Source organism: Panthera onca, chromosome C1, assembly GCF_046562875.1.
Source record: "Panthera onca isolate mPanOnc1 chromosome C1, mPanOnc1 haplotype 2, whole genome shotgun sequence".
Taxonomy (NCBI): Eukaryota; Metazoa; Chordata; class Mammalia; order Carnivora; family Felidae; genus Panthera; species Panthera onca.
Window position 1 is genome coordinate 163,882,042 of NC_138346.1, and position 25,536 is coordinate 163,907,577.

The window sequence follows — 25,536 nt, forward strand, 5'->3', positions numbered from 1 at the left end:
TTCATGCACCTATCAATTTATTAACCTCTTGCACTCTCGTGAACTTTCATCACATCCTTAGTGTTAATTTTCCATCATGATCATAACTAATAACTGTTTCCTTAGTTTCAGTGCTCTTTCATGGAATGTTGCCTGAAAGGCACAGGAAAATGATGACATAGTCTGCTTCAAAGTAATGCCATCTTGTACCGATTAGGCCTTCATCATTATTCAGCAAAGCTTTTAATCATCTTTTGTTAAACTATTCTGATTTCATTATTTTCCCCCATCATTCTGTTAAATTGAATTTTAAATGCATGATTTAAAACTCATTTGTTATGTGAATTTCCTTTATATGTGTACATTATTATCCAATGGAGACATTAATATAAATAAAATGTAATCATTCATACTCACTTAGAAATGGGATTGACACTGGCTTCAATAATTGTTAAACACTTACAACATTTAATGTTTTCTGGAAATTCTTGTACACCTAAAATGTAAACAAAGAAATAAATAAATAAAAAGGAACATGAAAATGTCCCAGCAAAAATTCTTCCAACTATAGTTCTAATATTAAGAATAATTAACTAAAATTATGAGTTAACATATAGTACAGATATAGTACAAATATACCATTAGGATAATCATTTAAATAAGTATAACAATGTAATAATATGTTAGTGTCCTATAATATATACATACATTTAAAAAATAAAATTTAAATGTTAAATAATATTTTAGCACAATGATACTTGGAAATTGGTTATAAATTGAAGACAATTGTATGCTCAGCATAAGATAGATCTTGAGTTTTTACTAATTTAAAGCAATAAAAATAACTAGGTATTTGATTATTAAGTGCTACTACTGTAGTAAGGGGATATCAGCAGATATAAGAAAACCTTGGCTTCTTTTATAAGATGGGAAGATTGAACATGTGAAAGATACATAGGGATGTATCACAAAACCAATAGATATTCCCAAACTAATGTGGGTCTCTAATAAATTTTATGCAATTCTTCTTGTTGGCTGCACAGAATGTAGTTCTACATCTGCCTGAAAGGGTGAAAAGGTGAACAACTCTTCATCGGGTCCTCTCTCCAGTCTCTGAGGCAGCCAGCCTGGCTCATCACCCTATCACTCTTAGAGAACTGCTCATCTGCTGTCAAAGTTGTGCTGTGGGCTATGTAACAGAAAAACAGGTCTTTCTACAAAACCGAAACTCAGTAAGCCACAAACCTAATCCATAAATGTGAGGGTCAAAGAAATAAAAGATGTGGAGGATATTTCAGTTGATACAAATGAATCAAATATAGTAGGTTATACAAGAGATAGAAGAGAGGGCAGCAATATGAAGCTATTCCTATATGTCTACAGTACTACCTGCTCTAAATTTTTGAAATTATTAAGGGGGTAATATTCTTATAAAGTACTAGACCTGCTCAGTATTTCATGTTTGACAAGAGGATAAGGAACATTTTGTGGCAGGATTTTGTTGAACTTTTTAATGATGGACAGTCAAGAAAGAAAACCACCACCTTCCAAGATTCCATTGACCTAGACCACCATGTCCACAGAACCTTGAAGCCCAGTGAAGCAGCAGGAGGACAGTCAAACCAAGACAGGTCATTTATCCACTGCAAAATAAGGGTACAAAAGAGGGTATGGAGACATTTCTCATGCTTTTTCTCCCTATGTGAAAGTTCATCAGAAACTATGCTGTCCTAAAGTTATTGCTTAAGTATTTTTGCTTCTTAGTTAAGAACCCAAGGAAGTGTAGGAGCTCTGTTACATACAAATTGAATGAGAAAAGCCAATTCTCTTTTTTGGAAAGGCCATAACATCTAGAGCCACCCTCATTAACTAGACCTGAATAAAATGGCAAAGAAATCAATATGTCAATCCTTGAGATGTCCTCAATATTTCTCCTATAGTATTTATATTTCCTTTGGATATCTGCAACCAACAGGTGGGTAAGGCTTCCTTTATGACTTTAGCTTTTTTGTTCAGCAACCAGTTGGGGCTCATTGCATACTGGTATACCTGATGCCTTATCTCTACATGTGCCTGCCTTCTTAATTATGTGTAAACCAAGACATAGAAGCAGAAGCAAATTAAAAAATAATTTTAAAGAAAAGATTGTATCTCTTTATCTTCTACTGAAAATGTAATTCCCTTTTGTGGTGAAAATACTACTAAATTATTTGTTTAAAAACATATTATGTTGTTTGTAGTTCAAACTTAAACTTATTCAGAGCTGAGTCTATTGGATTAAGATGGAATCCCAACTTCATCACTTACTGGTTGGGTAACCCATTTAAATGTTCAATGTCTACTATGAAAAATGCTGATTATATGAATGGTTTCAAAGACAGTTGTGGTGAGGATAGAGAGATAAAGCAGCAAAGCAATTGGCACAAGGTGCTGCATAAATGTTACCTATAATGATTAGAAATACAGAGAAGGGGCCAAGATGATGGAACAGCATGGAAATTTTTTTGAGTCTCTCATCCCTGAAATACAGCCAGATCAACACTAAACCATCCTGCCCACCTAGAAAACTGATTTGAGGCTTAACACAACAATCTGCACAACCAGAATCACAGAACTCAGCAGGTATGTGGCACGGAGAGGTGAACTGAGGGAGAAAGCTGCAGAGGGCAAGGAGCTGTTTTTGCTTGCAGAGAGAGGACAGACACAGGTGGGGAAAGAGTATGGAAAGCATCCCCCTTGCCCAAAAGCAGCTGCACAGAAAAGAAAGAGTACATGACGGACTGAAAGAAAAGGGAGAAAGAAGAAAGGAGAGGGTTTAAGTTCCATGAAGACTCTAAACAGGGGGAGCGTGGAGTCTGAAACTCCACAGCTTGACACCTGATGGAGTTATGGTGGTAAGAGCAAATCCCCAGGAGAAGAGAGTGAGGTCCAAAGGGTCCAATGGCCACATAGAGAGAGGTAGTTCATTGGCTGGGAGGGCATTTGTTAGAGGCTGTGCGGCCACCTGACTCTCAAAGGTCCCAACAGACACTGGAGAACAACCACATTCACTGTTGCTAGATCAAGGATGTTAAATAGGAAGCCTGGTGCCAGATGTGTGTTGTGATTTACCATAATCCTTCAAAGGCTACTGCTACACAATTGCATAAACTTTTTCTGGGCCAGGCTGGCACTCATCCACGGTCTCTGGGTATAGGCAGCAGCATTGTCCCACGATCGTTTCTGGGGGCAGGTGGGCACCTGGCCACTGCTCAGTGAAACCCTCCCCCAGAGAGTCAGAACAGGTCAAAGCCACAGTCCCTCAGAATGAGGGGTTGGGAAACACAGCCACATCTGAGATAAAACTCAGGAGGGAGGTGTCACCTGGCAACCTGATGGCTTGGTCACAGGCAGTGTAAAAGTGGGGAGTGGACAGACTCTGGAGACAAAGAAGAGGTGCACAACTGCTGGTTGGGACATCACAGAGTTCCAATACTAAAGACAGGGTAGCTGGGTGATACCATTTTCACCCCTCCTGCACATGAACATGCACACCTACAGGAATTGCACAAACCACCCCAGTAAGCTAAGGAGCACCATCTAGTGGAGAATGGAGCCTTTACACTAAGCCCCGCACACGGGGCCAACCAGGCTCTTCAGGAACAACACAAGTCTCTCCACCTGCTTAGTTTATGGACTATAAAGTGCTTCATAGTTTGACTTCTAGGGGAAAAGGATGTAATTTCAATTGCACTTCAATCTATTTTCTGGTCCATCTATTCAGGTTTTTTTTTCCTTTTCTTATTCTTAAATACAGAAAGAGAAAAAATTTATTTTTATTCTCCAATTCTATTACAAATATTCTTCGTTAATTTTTTCTACTATATTTCTTACTTTTTTGTAAACTTCTAAAATTCTATTTTTTTCTTCCATCATTTTATTTTATTCTATTTCATTGTATTAACTTTTTCAAATTTTCAAACATTTTCCTCTTTTTTCCTTCCCCCCCCCCCCCCCTTTCTTATTTTTCCCTTTTTTCTCTAATCTATCAAGCTCCTTCCAACAACCAGACCAGGACAACCTAGGATCTAGCATCCTTTGTTTGATTTTTTTGTGTTGTTTTTAAGTTTTTATTTTTAATTTTTTTTACCATGTTAATTCCTTTTCTTCCAAAAATGATGAAACGAAGGAATTCACCCGAAAAAAAAAAAAACAAAAAAAAAAACAGGAAGAAATGTCAGCCAGGGACTTAATCAACACAGACACAAGCAAGATGTCTGAACCAGAATTTAGAATCATGATAGTAAGTATACTAGCTACAGATGCAAACAGATTAGAATCACTGTCTGTGGAGATAAAAACTAGTCAGGATGAAATAAAAAATGTTATAACTGAGCTGCAATCTCAAATAGATGCCACAGCAGCAAGGATGGATGAGGCAGAGCAGTGAATCAATGGTATAGAGGACAGACTTATAGAGAACAATGAAGCAGAAAAAAAGAGAGAGACTAAGGCAAAAGAGCACGATTTAAAAATTAGAGAAATCAGGGACTCATTAAGGAACAGCATCAGAATCATAGGGGGCCCAGAAGATGAAGAGAGAGACAAAGGGGTAGAAGGAGTATGTGATCAAATCATAGTGGAAAACTTTCCTAACCTTGGGAAAGATACAGACATGAAAATCCAGGAAGTACAGAAGACTCCCATTAGATTCAACAAAAACTCACCATCAACAAGGCATATCATAGTCAAATTCACAAAATATTCAGGCAAGGAAAGAATCATGAAAGCAGCAAGGGAAAAAAGTCCTTAACCACAAGGGAAGACAGATCAGGTTTGCCGCAGACCTGTCCACAGAAACTTGGCAGGCCAGAAAGGAGTGGCAGGATATATTCAATGTGCTGAGTCAGAAAAATATGCAGCCAAGAATTCTTTATCCAGCACACTGTCACTTAAAATAGAAAGAGAGATAAAAAGTTTCCCAGACAAACAAAAATTAAAGGAGTTTGTGACCACTAAGCCAGCCCTGCCAGAAATTTTAAGCAGGACTCTCTGAGGGGAGAAAAGATGGGGAAAACAAAGACCAAAAACAACAAAGACTGGAAATGATCAGAGAACACCACCAGAAACTCCAACTCTATGGGCAACATAATGGCAATAAATTCATATCTTACAGTATTCATTCTAAACATCAATAGGCTAAATGCTCCAATTAAAATACATAGGGTAACAGAATGGGTAATAAAACAAGATCCATTTAAATGATGTTTACAACAAACCCACTTTAGACCTAAAGACACCTTCAGATTGAAAGTAAGGGGATGGAGAACCATCATGCTAACAGTCACCAAAAGAAAGCCAGAGTAGCCATACTTATATCAGATAATTTATACTTTAAAATAAAGACCATAACAAGAGATGAAGAAGGACATTATATAATAATTAAGGGGTCTATCCACCAAAAAGATCTAACAATTGTAAACATTTATGCTCCAAAGGTGGAACACCCAAATATATAAATCAGTGAATCACAAACATAAAGGAACTCATTGGTAATGATACCATAATACTAAGGGACTTCAACACTTCACTTACAGCAATAGACAGATCATCTAACACAAAATCAAGAAGGAAACAATGGCTTTGAATGACACACTGAACCTGATGGACTTAACAGATATATGCAGAACATTTCATCCTAAAGCAGTGGAATATACATTCTTCTCCAGTGCACATGGAATGTTCTCAAGAATAGATCACATACTGGGACACAAATCCGCCCTCAACAAGTACAAAAAGATCAAGATCATACCATACATATTTTCAGATCATAACACTTTGTAACTCGAAATCAACCACAAGAAAAAAATGTGGAAAGATAACAAATATTTGGATGAATGGATAAAAAGGATGTGGTACATATATATACAATGGAGTATTACTCAACAATCAAAAAGAATGAAACCTTGCCATTTGCAACTATGTGGATGGAACTGGAGGGTATGATGCTAAGCAAAATTAGTCAGTCAGAGGAAGACAAACATCATATGACTTCACTCATATGAGGACTTTAAGATACAAAACAGGTGAGCAAAAGGGAAGGGAAGCAAAAGTCATATAAAAACAGGTAGGGGGACAAAATATAACAGACTCTTAAATACAGAGAACGAACAAAGGGTTACTTGGAGAGGTTGTGGGAGGGGGGATGGGCTAAATGGGTAAGGGGCATTAAGGAATCTACTCCTGAAATCATTGTTTCACCTTTTGCTAACTAAAAAAATAAATTATTAAAAAAAAAGGGAAATACAGTTGACCCCTGACTAACATGTGTTTGAACTACATGGGTCCATTTAAACATGGATTCTTTTTTGATAAATACATGCAGTACTGTAAATGCAGTCTCTCTTCTCTATGATTTTCTTAACATTTTCTTTTCTCTAGTTTATGTGATTGTAAGAATATAGTATTTAATACATTTGTATGTGTTGATTGGCTGTGTGTAATTGATAAGGCTTCTGGTCAATAGTATGCTATTAATAGTTCAGTTTTGGGAGAGTAAAAAGTTTTATGTGGATTTTCAACTGTGTAGGAATTGGTGCCCAACCCCTGTATTGTTCAAGGGTCAACAGTAAATGGAAGAAGACTGTGTCAGTCAACAAAGGAACCAAATATCAAAATGGGCTGGCTTGAGGTAACACATTTGTAAAATTTATCCACCTAAGAGAACACAACAAATAAATAGGAATTAGTGTGCTGAAGGATCCCTATAGCTAATCAATATAGTATCTGAGATAAATGTTCAAAGGTTTCCAGGGGGAACTTTACCATATATACTAATACATGGGCCCTAGAGTTTAAGTTCTAGAGCATAATTTTAACTTATAGTTTAACCTAAACATGAAGAGGTCGTTTATCAAAGAGTTAAAAGTACAGGTTGGAATCGTAACTGTGCTGTCATATCTCAGTGCTGTCACTTAACTAGATATTATTTTATATAATATTTGAGCATCACTTATTCATTTTTTGTCTAATTCAAAGAGTTGATCTGAGTATTAGATAGTAGGAAGGTAAAGAAATTAGTATGGCACTAGATATAATTCATATATTAATAAGAATTAAGGTAACTTACTCTTCTCTATACCACTGTGTAAAATAATTTATCTTAATAGTCTTATGGGGAAGATATATTAAACAATATTATTTGATTTTATGGATGACAAACCATACATTCACAAAGATTCGGTGACTTATTTAAATACTAATGGGTGTTTACAGATGAGAATGTATAAGGTAGGATTTAATTCAATTTTTTAACACTATATCTTTTATTCCTTTTTACTTCATTATGTTATTTCTTATTAAAATTACATTTGATTTGATTATAGAATCCACATCTTCATCAACCAGTCTTGGAAACTGATCTGTATGGTCCTCTGAAACACAGTGTTTTCAATTTATAAGAAAGGTGATATTTGTTTTACATAGATATATGGTAGATATATAGATAGACAGATAGATAGATAGATAGATACACACACACATACACACACACACACACACACACATTTTCTATCATGAACTTTGTTTAGATTTTCAAATGTATTCATCCTGAAGTAGAGGGATACATATCCTGTACTTCAACAGCACATATACTTCAATCATATTAATTTGTGATTACTATAGGAAGTGGGCTCAAACATTTGTAGGCCATTACAATTCAAGTTCTACTCCCTGTTTTTCAGCTGAGATAACACATAAACTTTCTAACACAGGCCCATAAGGAACTCTCTTCTAAGGGCATGAAGAGTTCACTTTTGGGAATCCCTGGAGATTCAGGCTCATTATGTTTAGAATAGATTCAAACCTAGGCTGAAATGCTATATGTTCACTTCAGTAACTATATCACAAAACCTATTTTGAATATGTTCATAGAAATACCATCAAATGAAAAATTAGATTTCTGCATTCTGAATTTAAAACAGAAATAAATGTTTAATGTAATGGAATGATCAAAATTGCATTAACAGAATATTAATAGCTTGAAGTAGAAAAGATATGATTGACTATTTTATCTGATTAATTGTGGGGTTTTGTTTTGTTTTGTTTTTCCCTTCCTTTAAAAAAAATGGGTTCAAAAAGTTCCTGCTCAACTTTCAAAATTATTCAGGAACTTATGCCCTTTGTGGGTTATTCATTCTTGTCCTTTTTCCTGCTGCTTCTATCTCAGTCATTCTTCCAGAGGGTGTGCAGAAGAAGGGAAAGGGGGGAATTCTGAAATCAATCAAATATGGATCTTTCCTGTGTAGCATGATAGAAAATTAAAAGTCATTAAGTTTAGTATATATCTGGTTAATTGCTTTTATTTGGAGTATCTTATCTATAACTAATGCAGACATCTAAGTCTTGATAATGATCTTAAACCTATAAGTAATATAGTTTTCAGATTTATTTAATTATAAAACAGATTATTGGTGTCAAAATAAAAATCAAAACTCAAGTGTTTTTAAAATCTTGGGTTAGGCTTTAAGTAGGTTTTAAGTTGGCAATAAAGTATGAAAGCAAATGTTTTTCCCCTGCAATAGATAAGTTTAGAGTCTAAATGTAGCAAACAATTTTGTCATTCTCACACATAGAGCCTAACAAGAATAAGAGCAACATTGATCCTTATGATCATAAATGAAAGGCAAACCTGAGTGTAAGACATTTATATAACATATAAACTGTTTTTAAATCTTACTTTCTGAATATATTTATTTAATGTGTTATAATTTTTACCTGTCCTCATCCACTCTCTCACCTAAATCTTCAGTCTAAATATCATCCATAAAAATACATTTATATTCAATGATCTACATGATAATTTATTTAGCTATTTTAGGACATGTAGCTCTCCTTAATACCTAGCATTTTAGATTATATAATGTCTGAAATGAAATGATACTCAAAAAATAATAAGACATGGTACTTGCTTGTAAGTTGAAGATTCACTGATTTACCATCTTATTGTATATTTGATATTCTCTGATATTTGAGTCGTTAACTATAATAATAAGGTCCCTGAGAGAAATGGGTCATTTCACATATTAGACAAATATTTGAGTACTTATTCTGTTAAGAACAGTACTAAATATTGGGGATATAGGAGCTCCTGGGTGGCTCAGTTGGTTAAGCATCCGACTTCGGCTCAGGTCATGATCTCACAGTTCATGAGTTCAAGCCCTGCGTCGGACTCTGTGCCGACAGCTCAGTGCCTGGAGCCTGCTTCAGAATCTGTGTCTCCCTCTCTCTCTTCCCCTCCCCCACTCATTTTTCCTCTCTCTCGCTCTCTCTCTCTCAAAAATAAACATTAAAAAAATATTGGGGATATAGCCTGAAAAAGAAGGACACATTCTCTTCATTTGTGGAGCTTATATATTCTATCAGAGAAATTTGTATAATAAAACAAAGATAATTAATAGAAATATAAATGTATAAAATTATATAGTATCTTAGCAGTGAGAAATGCTATGGGAAAAGATAATTAGAGCAGAATAAAAAGGATCAGAAATACCTGGGAATGTCCAAGTTAACCAGGGTGATTAGGGTAAGCCTCACTGATTGGGAAGATGGCATTTGAGCAAGGACTTGAAACTGAGAGAGATAGAGACACATATGACTGGATGTCTGAGGGTGGAAAGTAAGAGCCTTTCAGGCACAGGGAATAAATAGTGAAAATTCTATAAGGCCTGAGTATGCCTGGTGTATTCTAGAAATAGCAAGGAGTCCAGAGTGGTTAAAACACAGCCAGGAAGAGTAAAGTAGCAAAACATTAAGTCAGAGGGATAATAAGGTTGTGTATGTGGGTGGGCAGATGAGGGTGTCAACTCATTTGGGGCTTCTTAAGCCATTGCAAGGACTTTGGTTCTTACTCTGAATGAAATAAAGTGACATTGAAGGACATGAGTGTATTATGATCTAATTTATAATTTAAGAGGATCACTTTGGTTCCCGAGTAAGGTGGCCTTTGTAAGAGGGAGGACAACTGGAGGCTGTATAGTAAAACATGAAAAGAGTTGATGGTGGTCTACTTCTGGGTGAAAGTAGTGGAAGGAGAGAGAAATGAATGGAGCCTGAATGTATTTTGAATGTAAGACTAATAGGATTTCCTGATAGATTAGATCTGGAGTATGAAAAAAAAAGGGGGGGGGGTGGAAATCAAGGATGACTGTAGGCTTTTTTGCCTCAAGCAACTTGGATGAGGGGTTGCCTTTAACTTAGAAAAAGCAATATGTGAAGTAGGCTTTGAAGACAAGATAAACAGTTCATTTTTTGGACATGTGTAATTTGAGACTTCTAAGAGGAGAAGTCAGGCAGTTGTTTTTTATGAATCTAGAGTTTAGGAGAGAGGTCTAGACTGTAGGTCAAAAAACTGGGGATCCATGATTACATAGATAGTATTTAACCATGAGACAAAATATGAACACCAGTGATGTGAGTGAGATAATGAAGAAAAGAGGACCAAGAACCAAACCATGAAGGACTCCAAAATGAGGATAGGGAGAAGAGGAAGAATCAACATAGGAGACTGAACAAGATCAATCTGACAGATGGGACAGATAATTAGTAAGTATTGACTTCTAAAAGCCAAATGAAGTAAACGTATCAAGTAGGAAGAAGTGATCAGTTGTTTGAAATGATGCTGATAGGTCAAGTGAAATGCTGACCAAAAACTGCCTGTAGATTTAGTAATGAAGAAATCAGGGTGATCTTGACTGGAATGATGTTGTTGGAGTAGTGGGCTTGAAGATAAGAGTGGTTTGAGAGAGGAAGAGGAACAAAATTGTAGATAGAGAATACAGACAACCCCACCTAGTGCTTTTGCTACAAGCAGGGGGAGGGGGAGTCATTCAGGAAAGAGGAGCTAAGAAGTTTTGTTTAGAATGGAAAAATAACAGCATGTGCATACACCAATTAGAGTAAACAAGCAGAAAAAAACCTTGATTATGTAGTAGAAAGTAAGGAGAATTGTTGGAGTGATATCCATGGGTAGGCAAGAGAGGCTGGTTATTCAGTGGCTTCAGAGAGGAACAGGAATAGTTCATCTGTACTAATGGGCAGGAATCAGAGAATACGAGTGCAGATGCTTGTAGATGGGTAGATATGATGGTAAGTGTCTGGGGGAAGTTATCATCCGAGAGCTTTGATTTTCTCAGTGGAGTAGAATCAGTAGCCACAAAGATAGGAGAGAAGGTATGGGAGTTTGAAGAAAGAGTAAAACAAATGAAATAATCACAAGAAGAGGAGAGGCAATGGATTAAGGAAGTAAAACGTGACTTTGGAGAAGTGTTAAGGCTGCATTTCAGATTTTCGATCATGAATTTAAAGTGATATCAGTGTGATTGAATGTTTTTTCCAGATCCTTTTAGCAATAGGTAGAGAGTTGGGTTCAACCAGGTTTGTAATTTTACTGAGCGAGCACAGTGATATAAAAGGAGGAAAGGTGTCAAGGGTATCATTTGACAAGTGACCACAGAATCCAAGGCCATGTAAAGAGGGAAAAAGAAAATATATGAACAAAAAGGCAAAGCTGGACAGATATGTCAGAATATTAATAGATTGGTGGTTCTGACAGGGCTAAATCATGTTTTGAGCTATAAGAGAAAGTCATTTGGAAAAATAGGAGGATGGAGTTAGAGAGTGAGATTCATCAGTTAACATGAATTTCTTAATATTCCTGACAGTACCTAGATCAGACCTAGGAAAACAATGAAAAGTCAGTAAGTGTTTATTAAATTGGATCTAATTATATCTTCACATCAATACCTTGAAGCAATGAACTAAAATACTTTACAAATATGGAAAGAAACTTGATTTTAGTCAGAGGGCTTAGATTGAAAGGTATCTCTTTCTATTAAAACATAAAATTGGGGTGCCTGGGTGGCTTGTTGGTTAAGTGTCCGACTTCGGCTCAGGTCGTGATCTTGTGGCTCCTGAATTTGAGCTCTACGTCTGTCTCTGTGCTGACAGCTCGGAGTCTGAAGCCTGCTTTGAGTTCTGTGTCGCCCTCTCTCTCTGCAATCCCCCCACCCCCACTCATGCTATGTCTGTCTCTAAGATAAATATTTAGAAAAAAACATAAAAGACTTCCTACAAATACCAAATTTGGAATGATTTAGTGTTCTCTAATGCATTAAAATTTATGTTTATTACTGGGGTGCTTGGATGGCTCAGTCAGTTAAGCATCCGACTCTTCATTTTGGCTCAGGTCATGATCTCGTGGTTTGTGAGATCGAGCCCTGCATTGGACTCTACATTAACAGTGTGGATGGAGCCTGTTTGGGATTCTCTCTCTCCCTCTCTCTGTCCTGCTCACACTTGCTCATTCTCTCTCTCCCTCTCTCTCTCTCCCTCACTCTCTCTCCCTCTCTCTCAAAATAAATGAAATAAACTTTTTTTTTTTAAAAAGAAGACCCTCTTTAATAAACAAATTTATTTTTGTTGCTTATAATTTTTGTATGAATTAGTATGCATGATAATAGTTGTGGATAGTGCATGTTGAAAAACCTCCTTACTGAATTTCACAGATATCATCAGTCTAAATGGTTCACTATGTGATATAAGTGCCATATGCTGATAAAAGACAAAAACTTTAATGTCTTGTATAAAATAAAGGAAGAAAATAAATTTAGAAAATTTTAATATTTTTACATGCTATTTTGTGATACCAATTTTTATAATTGCTGTTTTGTTTTCAATTTTGAGAAGGCAGGCAGGCTATTTATATATCTAGTAAATTGGATTAGATTTAGGAGCAGATAAAAATAGAATTTTTTGAGGACAAGTTTTAAGCACCTTGCTTTATTTCATATTTATAACAATTTTATAAAGTGGCTTATTACTCCCATTTAACTAAAGAAGAAACTGAGGCTTGCGGGGGAAGCCAGGATTTGAAACAAGGCCAACCTTATTCCAAATACTATCAAATTTTATCTATGTTAAGCTGCCTCCATCAAATCTAGGGTTTAAACTACTTTGGGGATAAGTCTTAGCTACCCAAGATTCATAAGGTAGCATTTAGAACAAAGCACTATATATTTCATTTGTTCCATACATACTGTCTATGTCAACTACAAACAAACTAAACTTTCTGGAACTCTGAATTTAGTGCACTTTCATGATTGACTACGTAGCATTCTTACATGGTGGCATAGTAAACTGCATTTGTTGTATAATTACCTTCAGTCAAATTTCAGATGGTATCAACTTCCTGAAACTTTAAGTATAGTGCTCAAGAATAAAGTTCCCTATCTCTGAATTTAACATATCTGCAACAAGTGCTATAAACCTAGTTCAGAATGTTTGTATTCCTTATATACCATTCAACTGACAGTTATTAGAAGGAACAAATAGGAAGGGGTGCCAGTATGAATAAATTATAACTGATAATCTGATAATAGAAGGGATGATAGGAAAAACTACAAAATTAATAACAGAACTATTCAAGTCTATCCTTCTTATCTTTCTTAGAGGCAAGCAGCTACACATATTAAAAATAAAAGTTCAATAAGACAGCCCATGATGAACTCAAATCAACCTGGAAAATTTAAATTGCATTAATTACACCAATTTAAAGAAGATAATGCAATATGAAACATCCTTGGAACAATTTCCAACCAGAATGATTAAATAAAATTAAATATTTTGATATATAGAAGGATAAATTATAATTTTATTTTGGAAAATTAGTTTGTATATAAACCCTCATTCCCCAAAGATATTTGGTAAATGAGGCAATACTCCACTGAGTAGGAAGCAATGATTATAGGGAGATTTCAGAGGGAGCAATCTACTGCATGAGAAAGGAAACACATTCAGGAATTAGATTAGTAAATTTATGAGAAACTGTATAGGCAAGTTACACCTTAAAAGAAAGAGAGAGAAAAAAACAAGAAGAATAAACAGACTGGAATGGTTTGCTTTACCTCTAACCACTCTGGTGAAGAGAATGGAGAACTCGGTAGGAAGGTAAGCAAGGATAATCAAAAAGTCTCCTGCAAGACTATGTCTATTTTAGTGGTATTATGAAGAGAAAAACCAAATGGAGGTACGCTAATGAATAATTCGAGACAGTCATGCAACTGATTCTGCCTTAGGGACATGTCTGGCAAACATTTTGAGAAGTCTCTGTGACCTTGACCAACAATGAGTTGATTCACAGAGGAATAAATCTGACATAGATAAAATGAGTTAAAGAGTGATACCTGATTCCCTCTCTCCCTTTCTCTATTTCAAAAATAAGCACATTGAAAAACAAACATTCATAACAGTGAAATGAACTGTTTCATAATCTAACTTCATAGTCGATCGATGAATTCTTCCTTCATTATCAATCAACCACTTCATTGAGCACTTACTGCCTGCACATTGATGTGGCCACTGAGGATGGAGAAGGAGTGTATGGTATAGCAGTTATTGTTCTCAAGGAGTTTATACTGATGCGGGGAGGGAGTCAGAGTAGTAGAGAGAGGGCTCACATGCTTCATTATCAGTTCAATTTTTTTCTCTTACAGTTTTCCAGGATTTACAAAGACACAGAAAACAGGTTAATCACTCAGCTCAGAAAAGGCTCTGCTGTTACTCAAGGAAAAGTTATCAGTTTAGGTGACAGAACAGACCTCAGAATGATGAGAAGGTGAGGGTAATTCCTTTTTAAAAATATATATTATGTTACCCGATTGTAAACTCCATACCCCGTGGAGTAAATCCAGATAATACACATAAGCATTGCTTGTTGATTTTATTTCCTGACGAAGACGTCAGAAAAAGTTAAAAGTCCTGGCATCAGGCTGAGAGGGTGACAAGGACACAGGCCTGGTATTTGTTGCCATCATATTCTCTAATGGAAATACAGGGAGTCAATCCTCAGTTTATTTTAACACTGTAATCTTGCGTAGAAATGGGCTTTGTAGAAAGGAAACCTGTTTTAGAGTAAGGCAAGTGCTAGTGATTTTCAGATAAATAACACATTGAGAGTGTTGTGAGCGAGCCATTTAATAGGGCAAAATAATATGCTTTACTCTAAACAAATGGTCCAATGATTTGCCAAACACCAAAAAGCATATTTATTGTTAATTGAGAACAACTGCATGGTAACATATTCTCCCCAGCTCATAATAAAGCATCCCAAAATAGACTTCCCTAAGAATTTATATACATACTTCTTGAATCTCTTTCTCTTATGCTGAAAATTTTAAAGATTTTTATCATATAATTGGCTGCTCATTTCTTCTTTTTCTAGTGTGTTTGAGAGAAACTCACTCTCATAGAAAGTTGAGGATATTATTTGTCCTTAGTGTTTTGCATGCATTTAGGGAAAGGGTGGAATAATTGGCAAGTTAGTAAAACACATAATAATGCCTTCAACTCTGATTGCCTTTCATTTTAACTAACAATAGTGATTTTGCCCACTATGATGCTGTTCAAATCTCTTCTTGCATAGAAATGTTTTAGAGGATGAGAGAAAAATCACTTAATTGCTGCAGAATTAGGAAGGGCTTTCATGTTAATTCATTTTCATTAAAGTCGTTAAATTATAGCATCAGTCTCTCTGAAGCTATGATAAATCAACATCAGACTTAAAACTGAACCACTGCCTAATTAAACCTTATCATTCATTGTCTTGCTTTACCATATAAAACAATTTACTCCATTATGACCATGTATCAGCTCTACAAAAAGGCATAGACTATTTATTCAGAGATCACAATATCATAAAATGTATTTATCTCTGATAAACAGGATTTTTATTTTACTACTGAATTAAGATCTAACGAATAAATAATAAAAAATCCATTGGCATGGAAAGTGATGCATTTACCCATGGATTGCTGCATGTAGTTTTGGTAACAAAAAGACTTAAGAGAGGAAGGGTGATTTAAATGCAGCATGAATGTTTATTTACTTGTCTCTCTCCCCTCTCTGTGTCTTTATATATGTATCTATCTATATCTATATCATCTATATCTATATCTATATCTATATCTATATCTATATCTAATCATCTTATGTAATTATATTATTAGTAGATCCTTAGTGTGTACTCAATAACCAGAGAATATGTATTTTTTTAAAGTTTATTTATTTTTTTAAGACAGAGAGAGACAGAGTGCAAGCAGGGGGAGGGGCAGAGAGAGAGGGAGTCACAGAATCCGAAGCAGGCTCTAGGATCTGAGCTGCCAGCAAAGAGCCCGATGTAGGGCTCGAACTCACAAGCCCAACCAACTGAGCCACCCAGGCGCCCCAAATATGTATTTTTATTACAAACAAAAACAAATTTTTAAAAAATTGACAATACACTTGGCCACAATGTGAAAGTCAATAATGAGAAATCAGTATCATCTAGACCATGTAGTCTGCAATATAGTTCAATAAGAATAATGTGATGACTAAAAAAGTCTCAAATATGTTAGAATACTGAAAATAACTGAGTAAATCCTAAGAAAGGAGGAGAATGACAAACATTGCTGCAGTTGGAAATAGAAAAGTAAAAATCAATGATGGAAAATAAACAAGCCAACCAATAGAGAAACTAACATGCCAAAGAGTATTATTTGAAAAGTTAGTAAAGTAGAAAAACTTCTGGCAGGATGGATGATTAAAAAAAAAAAAAAAAAAGTAAAAGACATGGGATGCCTGGGTGGCTCAGTCAGTTAAGCATCAGACTTTGGCTCAGGTCATGATCTTGTGGTTTGTGAGTTCAGGCCACAAGGTTTGTGAGTTTCAGGCTCTGTGCTGACAGCTCAGAGCCTGGAGCCTGCTTTGGATTCTGTGTCTCTCCCTCTCTCTGCCCCTCCCAGTCTCATGCTCTGTCTTTCAATAAATAAATGTATGTTTAATTTTTTTTTTTTTTAAAGTAAAAGATGTCATGAGTAAACAGTATTAGAAATACAAAGGAACAAATGGCCACTGATACGGTAGAGATTTATGAAACACATAAGAGAAGCCTATGGGTGATGTTTGACAATAAAATTGAGTATCTAAATGATGGGATAGGTGATTTCCTTGGAAATTATAACTTATTAAAAAATGACTCAAAATATATAAACATATAAAGGGTAGGAAAGAAAAACCTGTCACATGCAGAAAATATAATTTTATACATAAGAAATTCAAAAGAATCTAGTGGTTATGTATGAGAACTTACAATTCAGCACCATTGTTGAATGTAAGATTAAAATATGAAAATTAATAATGTTTCCATATAACATGAACTAAAGCTGTAAAAATCACTTTTTAAAAATGAATACAATATAAACTAGCAACTTAAACTGCTTAGAGATAACTCTTGACAAAATGTGTGAAAGTCTCTCTTGAAGGAAATCACAAAACCTTATTGAAAGACACAAAATAAGACTTAAATAAAGCTAAAGTTACATAGTATGCTCATAGATTACAATAGTTACTGTCACAAACATATCAATTCCTCCCAAATTAATCTTTAATCCAAGCCGATTTAAAAATGCCAATAAATTGTCTACAAATTTCAAGAAGTTAAAACTAAAATTCATATGGAAGAGTTGAATACCAAGAATATCAAGATACTCTTGAAAAGGAAAAAATGAGGTCTTGGATTATCAGATATTGAAACTTAATATTAATTATAGTGATCATGAAAATGTGATATTGGCACAGGAACAGGCAAGTGGGCTGACAGGGCAGGGATGAATTTGGAAAAAATATCTTTCATATGTAAAAGAGGTTGAATTAAAAATTAATGAGGAAACAAGGGATGATGTAATAAATGTTGCTGGACCAATTAATCATCTTACTCATATGGAAAAAATAAGTTTTGATTATATACAGCATAGGAAAATAAGTTGCAAATGGATTAAGGGCCTCAATGTGAAAAGAAAAACTAATACTTTTGGAAGAAAATATAGAGAAATATATTTATGATATTAAAGTAGGAAAGAAGTTCTTAAATAAGCTTTAAAAATACAGACTATAAAGGAAAGAGTGACAAATTTTATTACATTGAAATTGGCAACTTCTCCATGACAAATGGCATCCTAAGCAAAGTGAAAAGACAAACCACAAATTGGGAGATAATATTTGTAGCCCATTTAACTAACAAGGAAAAAGTGTTCACAGTAAATAGATCTTTTGAATCACCAGGAACCTAACAGACAAACAATAAAAGAAATAAAATGGGCCAAAATGAAAATGTGCCAAAAAGACAATTTGTAAAGAAAGAATCTACAGTTGCCAATAAAAAGAAACTTAAAAATGCCAACTTCACTGGTGATTTTGGAAATACAAATGACCAACCTGCCCTTATATATTCATCTGATTAGCCAACACTTAAAATATCTAATAATCCCAAATGTTGGCAAGAACATTAACAGTGGGAATATTGATACTTTAGCTACTATCATTACATGTACATCGATCATTTAAGGACAAATTTCAGAAACATACGTGGAATGAAATACTTGTAGGCATTCAATGTAAAAATCCATTCTTTCCTTCAACTCCCATATGCATTCAGTTACCAAATCTTGCCAAATTATCTCCTCAATGCACATGGAGGAAACATGTCTGTTTCCTTCTCACCTTTCCCATTGTTACAATCTTAATTTAGTCCCTTTGTCTCTTTGCTAGACTACTTAAGTAGCCTTCTAATTGGTCTCCCTATCCCCACTATTCCCACCACCATTACCAAACTCATCCTTCACAAAGTAGCGTTAGCACTCTTTCTAAATTGCAGATATGGCTAGGTTATTCTCCTATTTAATGTACTTCAGTTGACATAGGCTACAATGTAGATTCTCTAATGTAACAGTGAAATTCTCACAGTGCAGGTTAGGGTAGATGACATTTGGTTTTAAATACAATGTTTGGGGTGTTTGTGAAACGTATTATGGCTATGTTCAGCCTGCAGTTGGCTATACCAATCTGAAGCTCAAGGAAGAGATGAAAGCTTGACACAAAGTAGTCATTATTCCAGAGAGCAAAGATATTAAATATATTATTACATGTCAGGTTAGTGCTGATTTTAGTAGTTATTCATTATGTATTACAGTGCCATTTCCATCTTTTCCAGCACTCAGTTACATTTAACAGTTCCCCAGGACAACAGGTGGGGACCCTATTCTATGTAGGTCCCTAATGGAATATAATATAAATATACAAGTATATATTTGTTAAAAAATGCTTCTGTATAATGTTTATTTATTTGCCAAATATTTATTGAGCACCTGTCATAGTTGCTGGCCTTTGTTTTAGCAGCTCCAAATACAGAAATGAATAAGATAGTGCCTGATTTCAAGAGTTGCATAATATAATCATATATATAAGGGTATACAGAAATTAAACAGTGAGATAAGTTCAAAATAAAAATACATACAAAGCATAAAGTTATCACAGATGAATGAACAATTAATTCCCTCTGTGTATAAAGATCAGGAATGTATCTCAGAATAAATCACATCTGAAATGTCTCTTAAAGGTGATGAGGACTCTGGTTGAGGAGTTACAGCAGTGGGAAGGAAGGAATATTTTGGGCAGACAAAATAGTATTGTTTCCTTGTGTCATGAGTAGCCAGCCTGATGCATTTGGGAACAACAATCTGGCATTACCTGAGGATGAAATGCAAGGGGATATGGGTCCTTTGGAGTTGTGGTTAGAGAGGTAGATGAAAGCTATTCACACAAATAGTGTAGGTATGTTTTCTATACACATTAGTTCACTTATCTAATGTTTTAATATAAAAGAGTAATTTTAAATGATGGAAGTTAAACAGTGAACAGGATTTCAAGTGGCAGAAATAGATGTGAAAAGTAAAGATTAGGGGCCACATGGACAATTAAAATCAGATTTAACCTCAGCTTCCGAGTGAATTAGTTTTGTCATAAAAGGCCACATATCAAATTCAAGCACATTTCAAGCAAATTTTTACCTAGATTGACTAGTACTTAAGTGAGTCCCTGCCTCAAATTAATCATTCTACTGTCTGTACCTAAATGCCAATGCAGATTATAGTCTCTCATGCCTTGACTCTTCCACCAGGACTATTCCAACCTTGTCAACGGTGATGCTGACACTGCCCTTGCTTTTTCCTATCTAGTCTTTTTTCCCTTGACAGATTCCCAAAGGATGAGTTATGGCTCTTAAGTAACTATCTAGATCTCTGCCACAGATTTCAGGATAGCTTTTTTAGGTACAATTTTGTGAAAGTATTGATGTGTCAAAATCTTTTACTGTTTGTGTAACTTCTAGCAATGGCTGATATATCATCGTGTTCCTCAAACCTTTTGTGCTGCTAACTTTGCAGATTATTTTGCCATGTCTAGCATGTATTTTTGCATAAATATTTCCAGAACATAGAGACCATAAGCACAGCAAAAATTCCCTAATAATATTCACAAGGACTTCTAAGGATGCTCGCAGAGTTCTTTCTGAATTGAGGACATACAACTCTCAATTCACTTCCTGGCAACAAAAATGTCTTGATGCAAGAGGGCCACTAGGAGATAATTATAAAAATAACATATTTCTTAGGAATTTCATGTTTATATTTAGAAAAGTTTTTTTCTAATCCTCTTAAAAAATAAATAGATATTTATTTACTCAGAATACTCAGCTAAAGCTGACTGAAGATCAAGGGATGCATTATATTTGTCCATATAATATTTTTCATAAATTGTAATTTCAAAATAGAACTTGGTGTGTTAATATATGTAAATATATAAGCAATATATATGTACCAAAATATCAATCCACACAAATATGTGGCCTATAAATCTATTCTTAATAAAGGTAGATGTAATGTCATCTTTCAATGGATCTAAATTTAGTTGCTATTCTAAACATGTGGTCCTTTTAGAATTGTCTTCCTGAAAACCCTCCAAGTGGTAAGTCAGGTTGGTGTAGATGTGTGTGTCCCCGTTTGCATACTGTTTTCTTTAAATGAAATGTTCTCACTTCCTCAATCCATAGCCTTTATTGAATAATTCCCTAATAATAAAATAGTCTTAATTTTCTAAGAATTTATCATTGTAACTTGTGCCATATACTTAAGCATCTCATTGTACAGCCTCATGATATTTATTTATAGGTGTTAGTCCTATTTACCTAGTGACACTGTAAATGTCTCCATGACTCTTAGACTCATAGACTTGAAGAAATCACTAGCAATTCACACTGGTACTATCAACAAGTGTTCCATGTTCCAAAAGGAACATTCATTCATGAATTCAATCAATAATATTTATCAAGCTTCTATAGTATGCCACACACTGTTTTAGGCAATAAAGATATACCAGTGACTAGAACAACAAAATTGGAACATTACTGAATTTAATTCTAGTAAATGGGACTCTAGACAATATATAAACAATTTAAATATGTAGTATGTCAGTTTCTCATAAATAGTATAAAGAAAATGAAACAGGGAAAGGAAATAGAGTGTGTATCTAGTGGATAATAACAGTAGGATCTTAATTTTAAATGGGATGTTCCAGAGTTTCTTAGGTATGCTATGTTTACATGTGATCAAGAGATTTTTCTGGTGGTCTTTAATGACACATTAAGATCCTTATGTACCTAGAATGTCAAACCAGTCTTACCTAGCTGCTGCTGCTTCTTTTTTTTTTAGTATGCTTGTTAGTTTTTCCTTTATTTTTTGTTTCCTTTTTTTAAAAAAACACTTTATTGATGTATAACTGATACACAAAGAACTGCACATATTGAATATATATAACATAATGACTTTGGACATATGCAAATACCAGTGATAACATCACCACAAACAAGGTAATAGATTTATCCAAAACATCTCAGAGTTTCCTTGTGTCTCCATATTTTTTGTGTGTAAGAACATTTAATATGAGATTTACCTTCTGAAAAATTTTTGAATTGCACAACATTGTATTGTTAACTATACACACCACGTTGTAAAGTGGATCTCTATAATTTACTCATCCAGCATAAATGAAATTTTACAGCTACTGAATAACAACTTCTATTTGTCCTGTCTGGGCTTAGGTATCATTTCTTAGGGTAACTTTCCCTAACCACACCAACTGGATTTATTCTACTAGTATACATGCCCTTCACATCCAACGTATCTTCACACTAATTGTTTATTTAATCATCCATAATTACTTGTCTAATGTCTAATGCATCCATTAAAATGTAAGTTTCATGAAGGGAGGGACTTGTTTTGTTTACGCCTGTTCCTTTGGCACCAAACATACTTCCTGAAAAAAAAAAAAAAAGCAACACGCACATGTACACACACACACACACACACACACACACACACATACATGCACACATACATACACACACACAAGTTTAGCCAACTTGTTTAATGATTGAGGGTAATGTTTTACATCCTCATAGTGCCTGGACATAACCCTTTTGACTAATCTTTCTTTTATTCTAGTAAAATAAGGAGCCAAGTTAATTGGGAAGATTTATGAATATATGAGAACACAGGAAATCCCACAAACATTTAAAGGAAAATGTCATCAACATGAACATCAACATTAGCATCAGCATTAACAACATCACCACACATGTGAGTTTGGCCAGAATATAACAAATACTACTAAGCACTTATTATTTCCCAGCCACTGCTCAAGACATCTGAGATAGATATATCAGTGACCAAAACAGAAAAATCCCTCCTGCCTAATAACAGAATTTACAATCTGAGGCAGGAAAAGATAGGCAGTAACCATAATAAGTAAGTGAATTCTATAATACTGAGAAGATGGTCAGTGTTATGTGGAAACATGGAGCAAAGTAAGGGAAATTGGGAGTTAATTCCAAGTACAGTGAATAGGTACACCTCATTGAACATGTAGGAAAAAATTTTACTCTGATTATGAGGAAAATAAATGGTGTAAAGATAGTAAAATGTTCTGCAAAAGATTACATCACATATCTGAATACAGGGGGAAATAAGGCCTGAGTGAGCCAGAGATATTAATAAGTGGAGGGGAGAGAGGTTTTCTGTCTTTGATTTATAGTTTAAGATTTAACGTTTCAACAAAATTAACTTGGAGTTAAAACAAAATCACATAAAAAGTGTTATATCATTTGCTAATAGAAAACAAAGCATGTCTTCATATAAAAATTCAAATTATTTAGAGATAAGATGAGAATCTTACCATTTTTACTGATGTCGAGTTCTTTAAGATTAACTAAACTAGCAATAGTGGTTGGCAGATTTGAAAGATCATTATCAGGAATGCTTAGTTTTCTTAGAGCTTGACAGTTGAACAATTGCTGTAAAAAAAATAATGATTAATTAGATTTCAATTTGGTTAAATCCATTCATACATAAACTCAGCAACAAAATTCAAATCACCATCTTTATAAATGGGGTAATAAAAGGACCAGCTGCAAGAGTCTCACCTTCTTCAACACTCATATTCTCAATTCTTTTCAGAATGCTTCATTTTCCATCTCCATGTTAGTGCCTCACTATTCTCTGCTATCCAAATTCAAAACACAAGGGATTCTGTTTCTTCCCCTACTGTTTACTATTAATGTTCAATTTGCCACTGATCCTATTGATTTTTTTTCTTTCAAATATGTTTTGAAGTTGTCCCTTCCTTTCTATTCCCACAGCTACCAGGGTAACCTCAATTCTCTTTCTCTGCAACCACGTATTACTTCCATTTAACCATGTTTGACAGTTGTTTATTTGGCATGCAAGTACTGTGATACAATTGAATACACGGGCTCATATTTCTCTGTGTCCCTCCACAGTGCTTCATAAACATCTAGCAAATAAAACATTTAACTTCTTTTTTTTTTATTTAAAAGATTTTTTTTTAATGTTTATTCATTTTTTGAGAGACAGAGTGTGAGCAGGGGAGGGTCAGAGACAGAGGGAGACACAGAATCTGAAGCAGGCTCCAGGCTCTGAGCTGTCAACATGGAGCCCAAAGTGGAGCTTGAACTCACGAACTGCAAGATCACGACCTGAGCCAAAGTTGGACGCTTAACCAACTGAGCCACCCACGTGCCCCAAAACATTTAACTTCTGATATTTAGCTAAAAAAATCACTAGTGATTGGTTCATATCTGCCATCAGTCCAAAGTACTACGTGGAGAAGAGTTAAGTGTTAAAGCAATGGTTCTTACATCCAGCATGGTTTTAATCACTGGTAAATCGAGGTGCTTGTTTCAAATGTGGATTCTTGGGCTTTACCCGAAGAAGTACTGACATGATGGGTCTGGGATGGGGATCAAAATCTGCATTAAAAAACATTTTTTTTAATGTTTTTATTTATTTTTGAGACAGAGAGAGACAGAGCATGAGCAGGGGAGGGGCAGAAACAGAAGACACAGAATCTGAAGCAGGCTCTAGGCTCTGAGCTGTCAGCACAGAGCCCAACGCGGGGCTCGAACTCACAGACCAGGAGATCATGACCTGAGCTGAAGTTGGACACATAACCAACTGAGCCACCCAGGCGCCCCTGCATTTTTTTTTTAAGTTTATTTATTTTTGACAGAGACAGACTGTGAGCATGAGCTGGGGAGAAGCAGAGAGAGAGAGGGAGACACAGAATCCGAAGCAGGCTCCAGGCTCCAAGCTGTCAGCACAGAGCCTCATGTGGAGCTCAAAATCATGAACTGTGAGATCATGACCTGGGCCGAAGTCAGATGCTTAACCGACTGAGCTACCCAGGTGCCCCTCAAAATCTGCATTTTTAAACAATACACTCTACTGATCTGATTATTTTGATGCGGGTGTTTCCAGTACCATATTTTGGGAAACAATGTTAGGTTTTTTAGCTCTGCCAATCTCATTTTGACCACTCAAGATATGAACAGTTGGGGCAGAATTTTTTATTCATTTCTGGAAGAATTATCTTAATGAGATTTTTTTTCTATTTGACATTTCTAATTCTATTTTGCTGAATTTCCACAGATAAAGTGTCTGGTATCCATGACTATGCAATTGGCCCACAGAGCATTTACCTAGTGCTTATTCTTTCATGGAATTAGTTATTTATAGGCCAAAACAATGTAATACATGGTTGTTATTTCTTAATTCATTAGTTTTTTAAAAACTAGATTGCACTGGTTTTTCCTTAAGATAAAACATACAGTTTCTTGCTTTTGGTTGGTCATTTTTGGCTCCTTATAAAGATTATTTCCAATACTTAACATAGTGCTAGAATTTCAAAATGCCATACAGAAGTGTCACTACCTCTTTTTATAAAACCTAAAAAAACAAAAAACCAAAAAACCAAAAAGACAAAAACAAACAAAAGAAAACTTTGATGGATTGTTTTTACTAATTACTAATTTTCCCTTTAAAAAATAGAAAAACAGATGTCTATACTCATGGTAGATGTTAATTTAAATTTTTGCACAGTCTCTATCATTCTGTTAGGACCATTAGGTCCACCCACATGCAATGTGGTTAGTTATACATATAAAGATTTTGGAAATTCAAATGCCTCATGATTGATGTTGGTAAGATGTACTAACAACTCTTTAATCTGATTACTATAACCATTTTATTCAAAATTCGGACAAATTATTTTCAAACAGCTTTTTTTTAAAATTCAAGT

At 34.9% G+C, this 25,536-nt stretch overlaps 1 protein-coding gene across 7 annotated transcripts in view; it reads right to left on the reverse strand.

Moving 5' to 3' along the window:
* Positions 1-25,536, reverse strand: part of LRRC7 (leucine rich repeat containing 7) — a 561,274-nt gene that overhangs the window by 296,212 nt on the left and 239,526 nt on the right. For all 7 annotated transcript variants that reach the window (XM_078451792.2, XM_078451793.2, XM_078451796.2 and 4 more), the window contains 2 exons: positions 23,116-23,233; positions 397-475 (listed from right to left, as the gene is read on the reverse strand). In XM_078451792.2, coding sequence (XP_078307918.1) covers positions 397-475; positions 23,116-23,233 — 197 coding nt within the window. The remainder of the gene's footprint in view (positions 1-396; positions 476-23,115; positions 23,234-25,536) is intronic.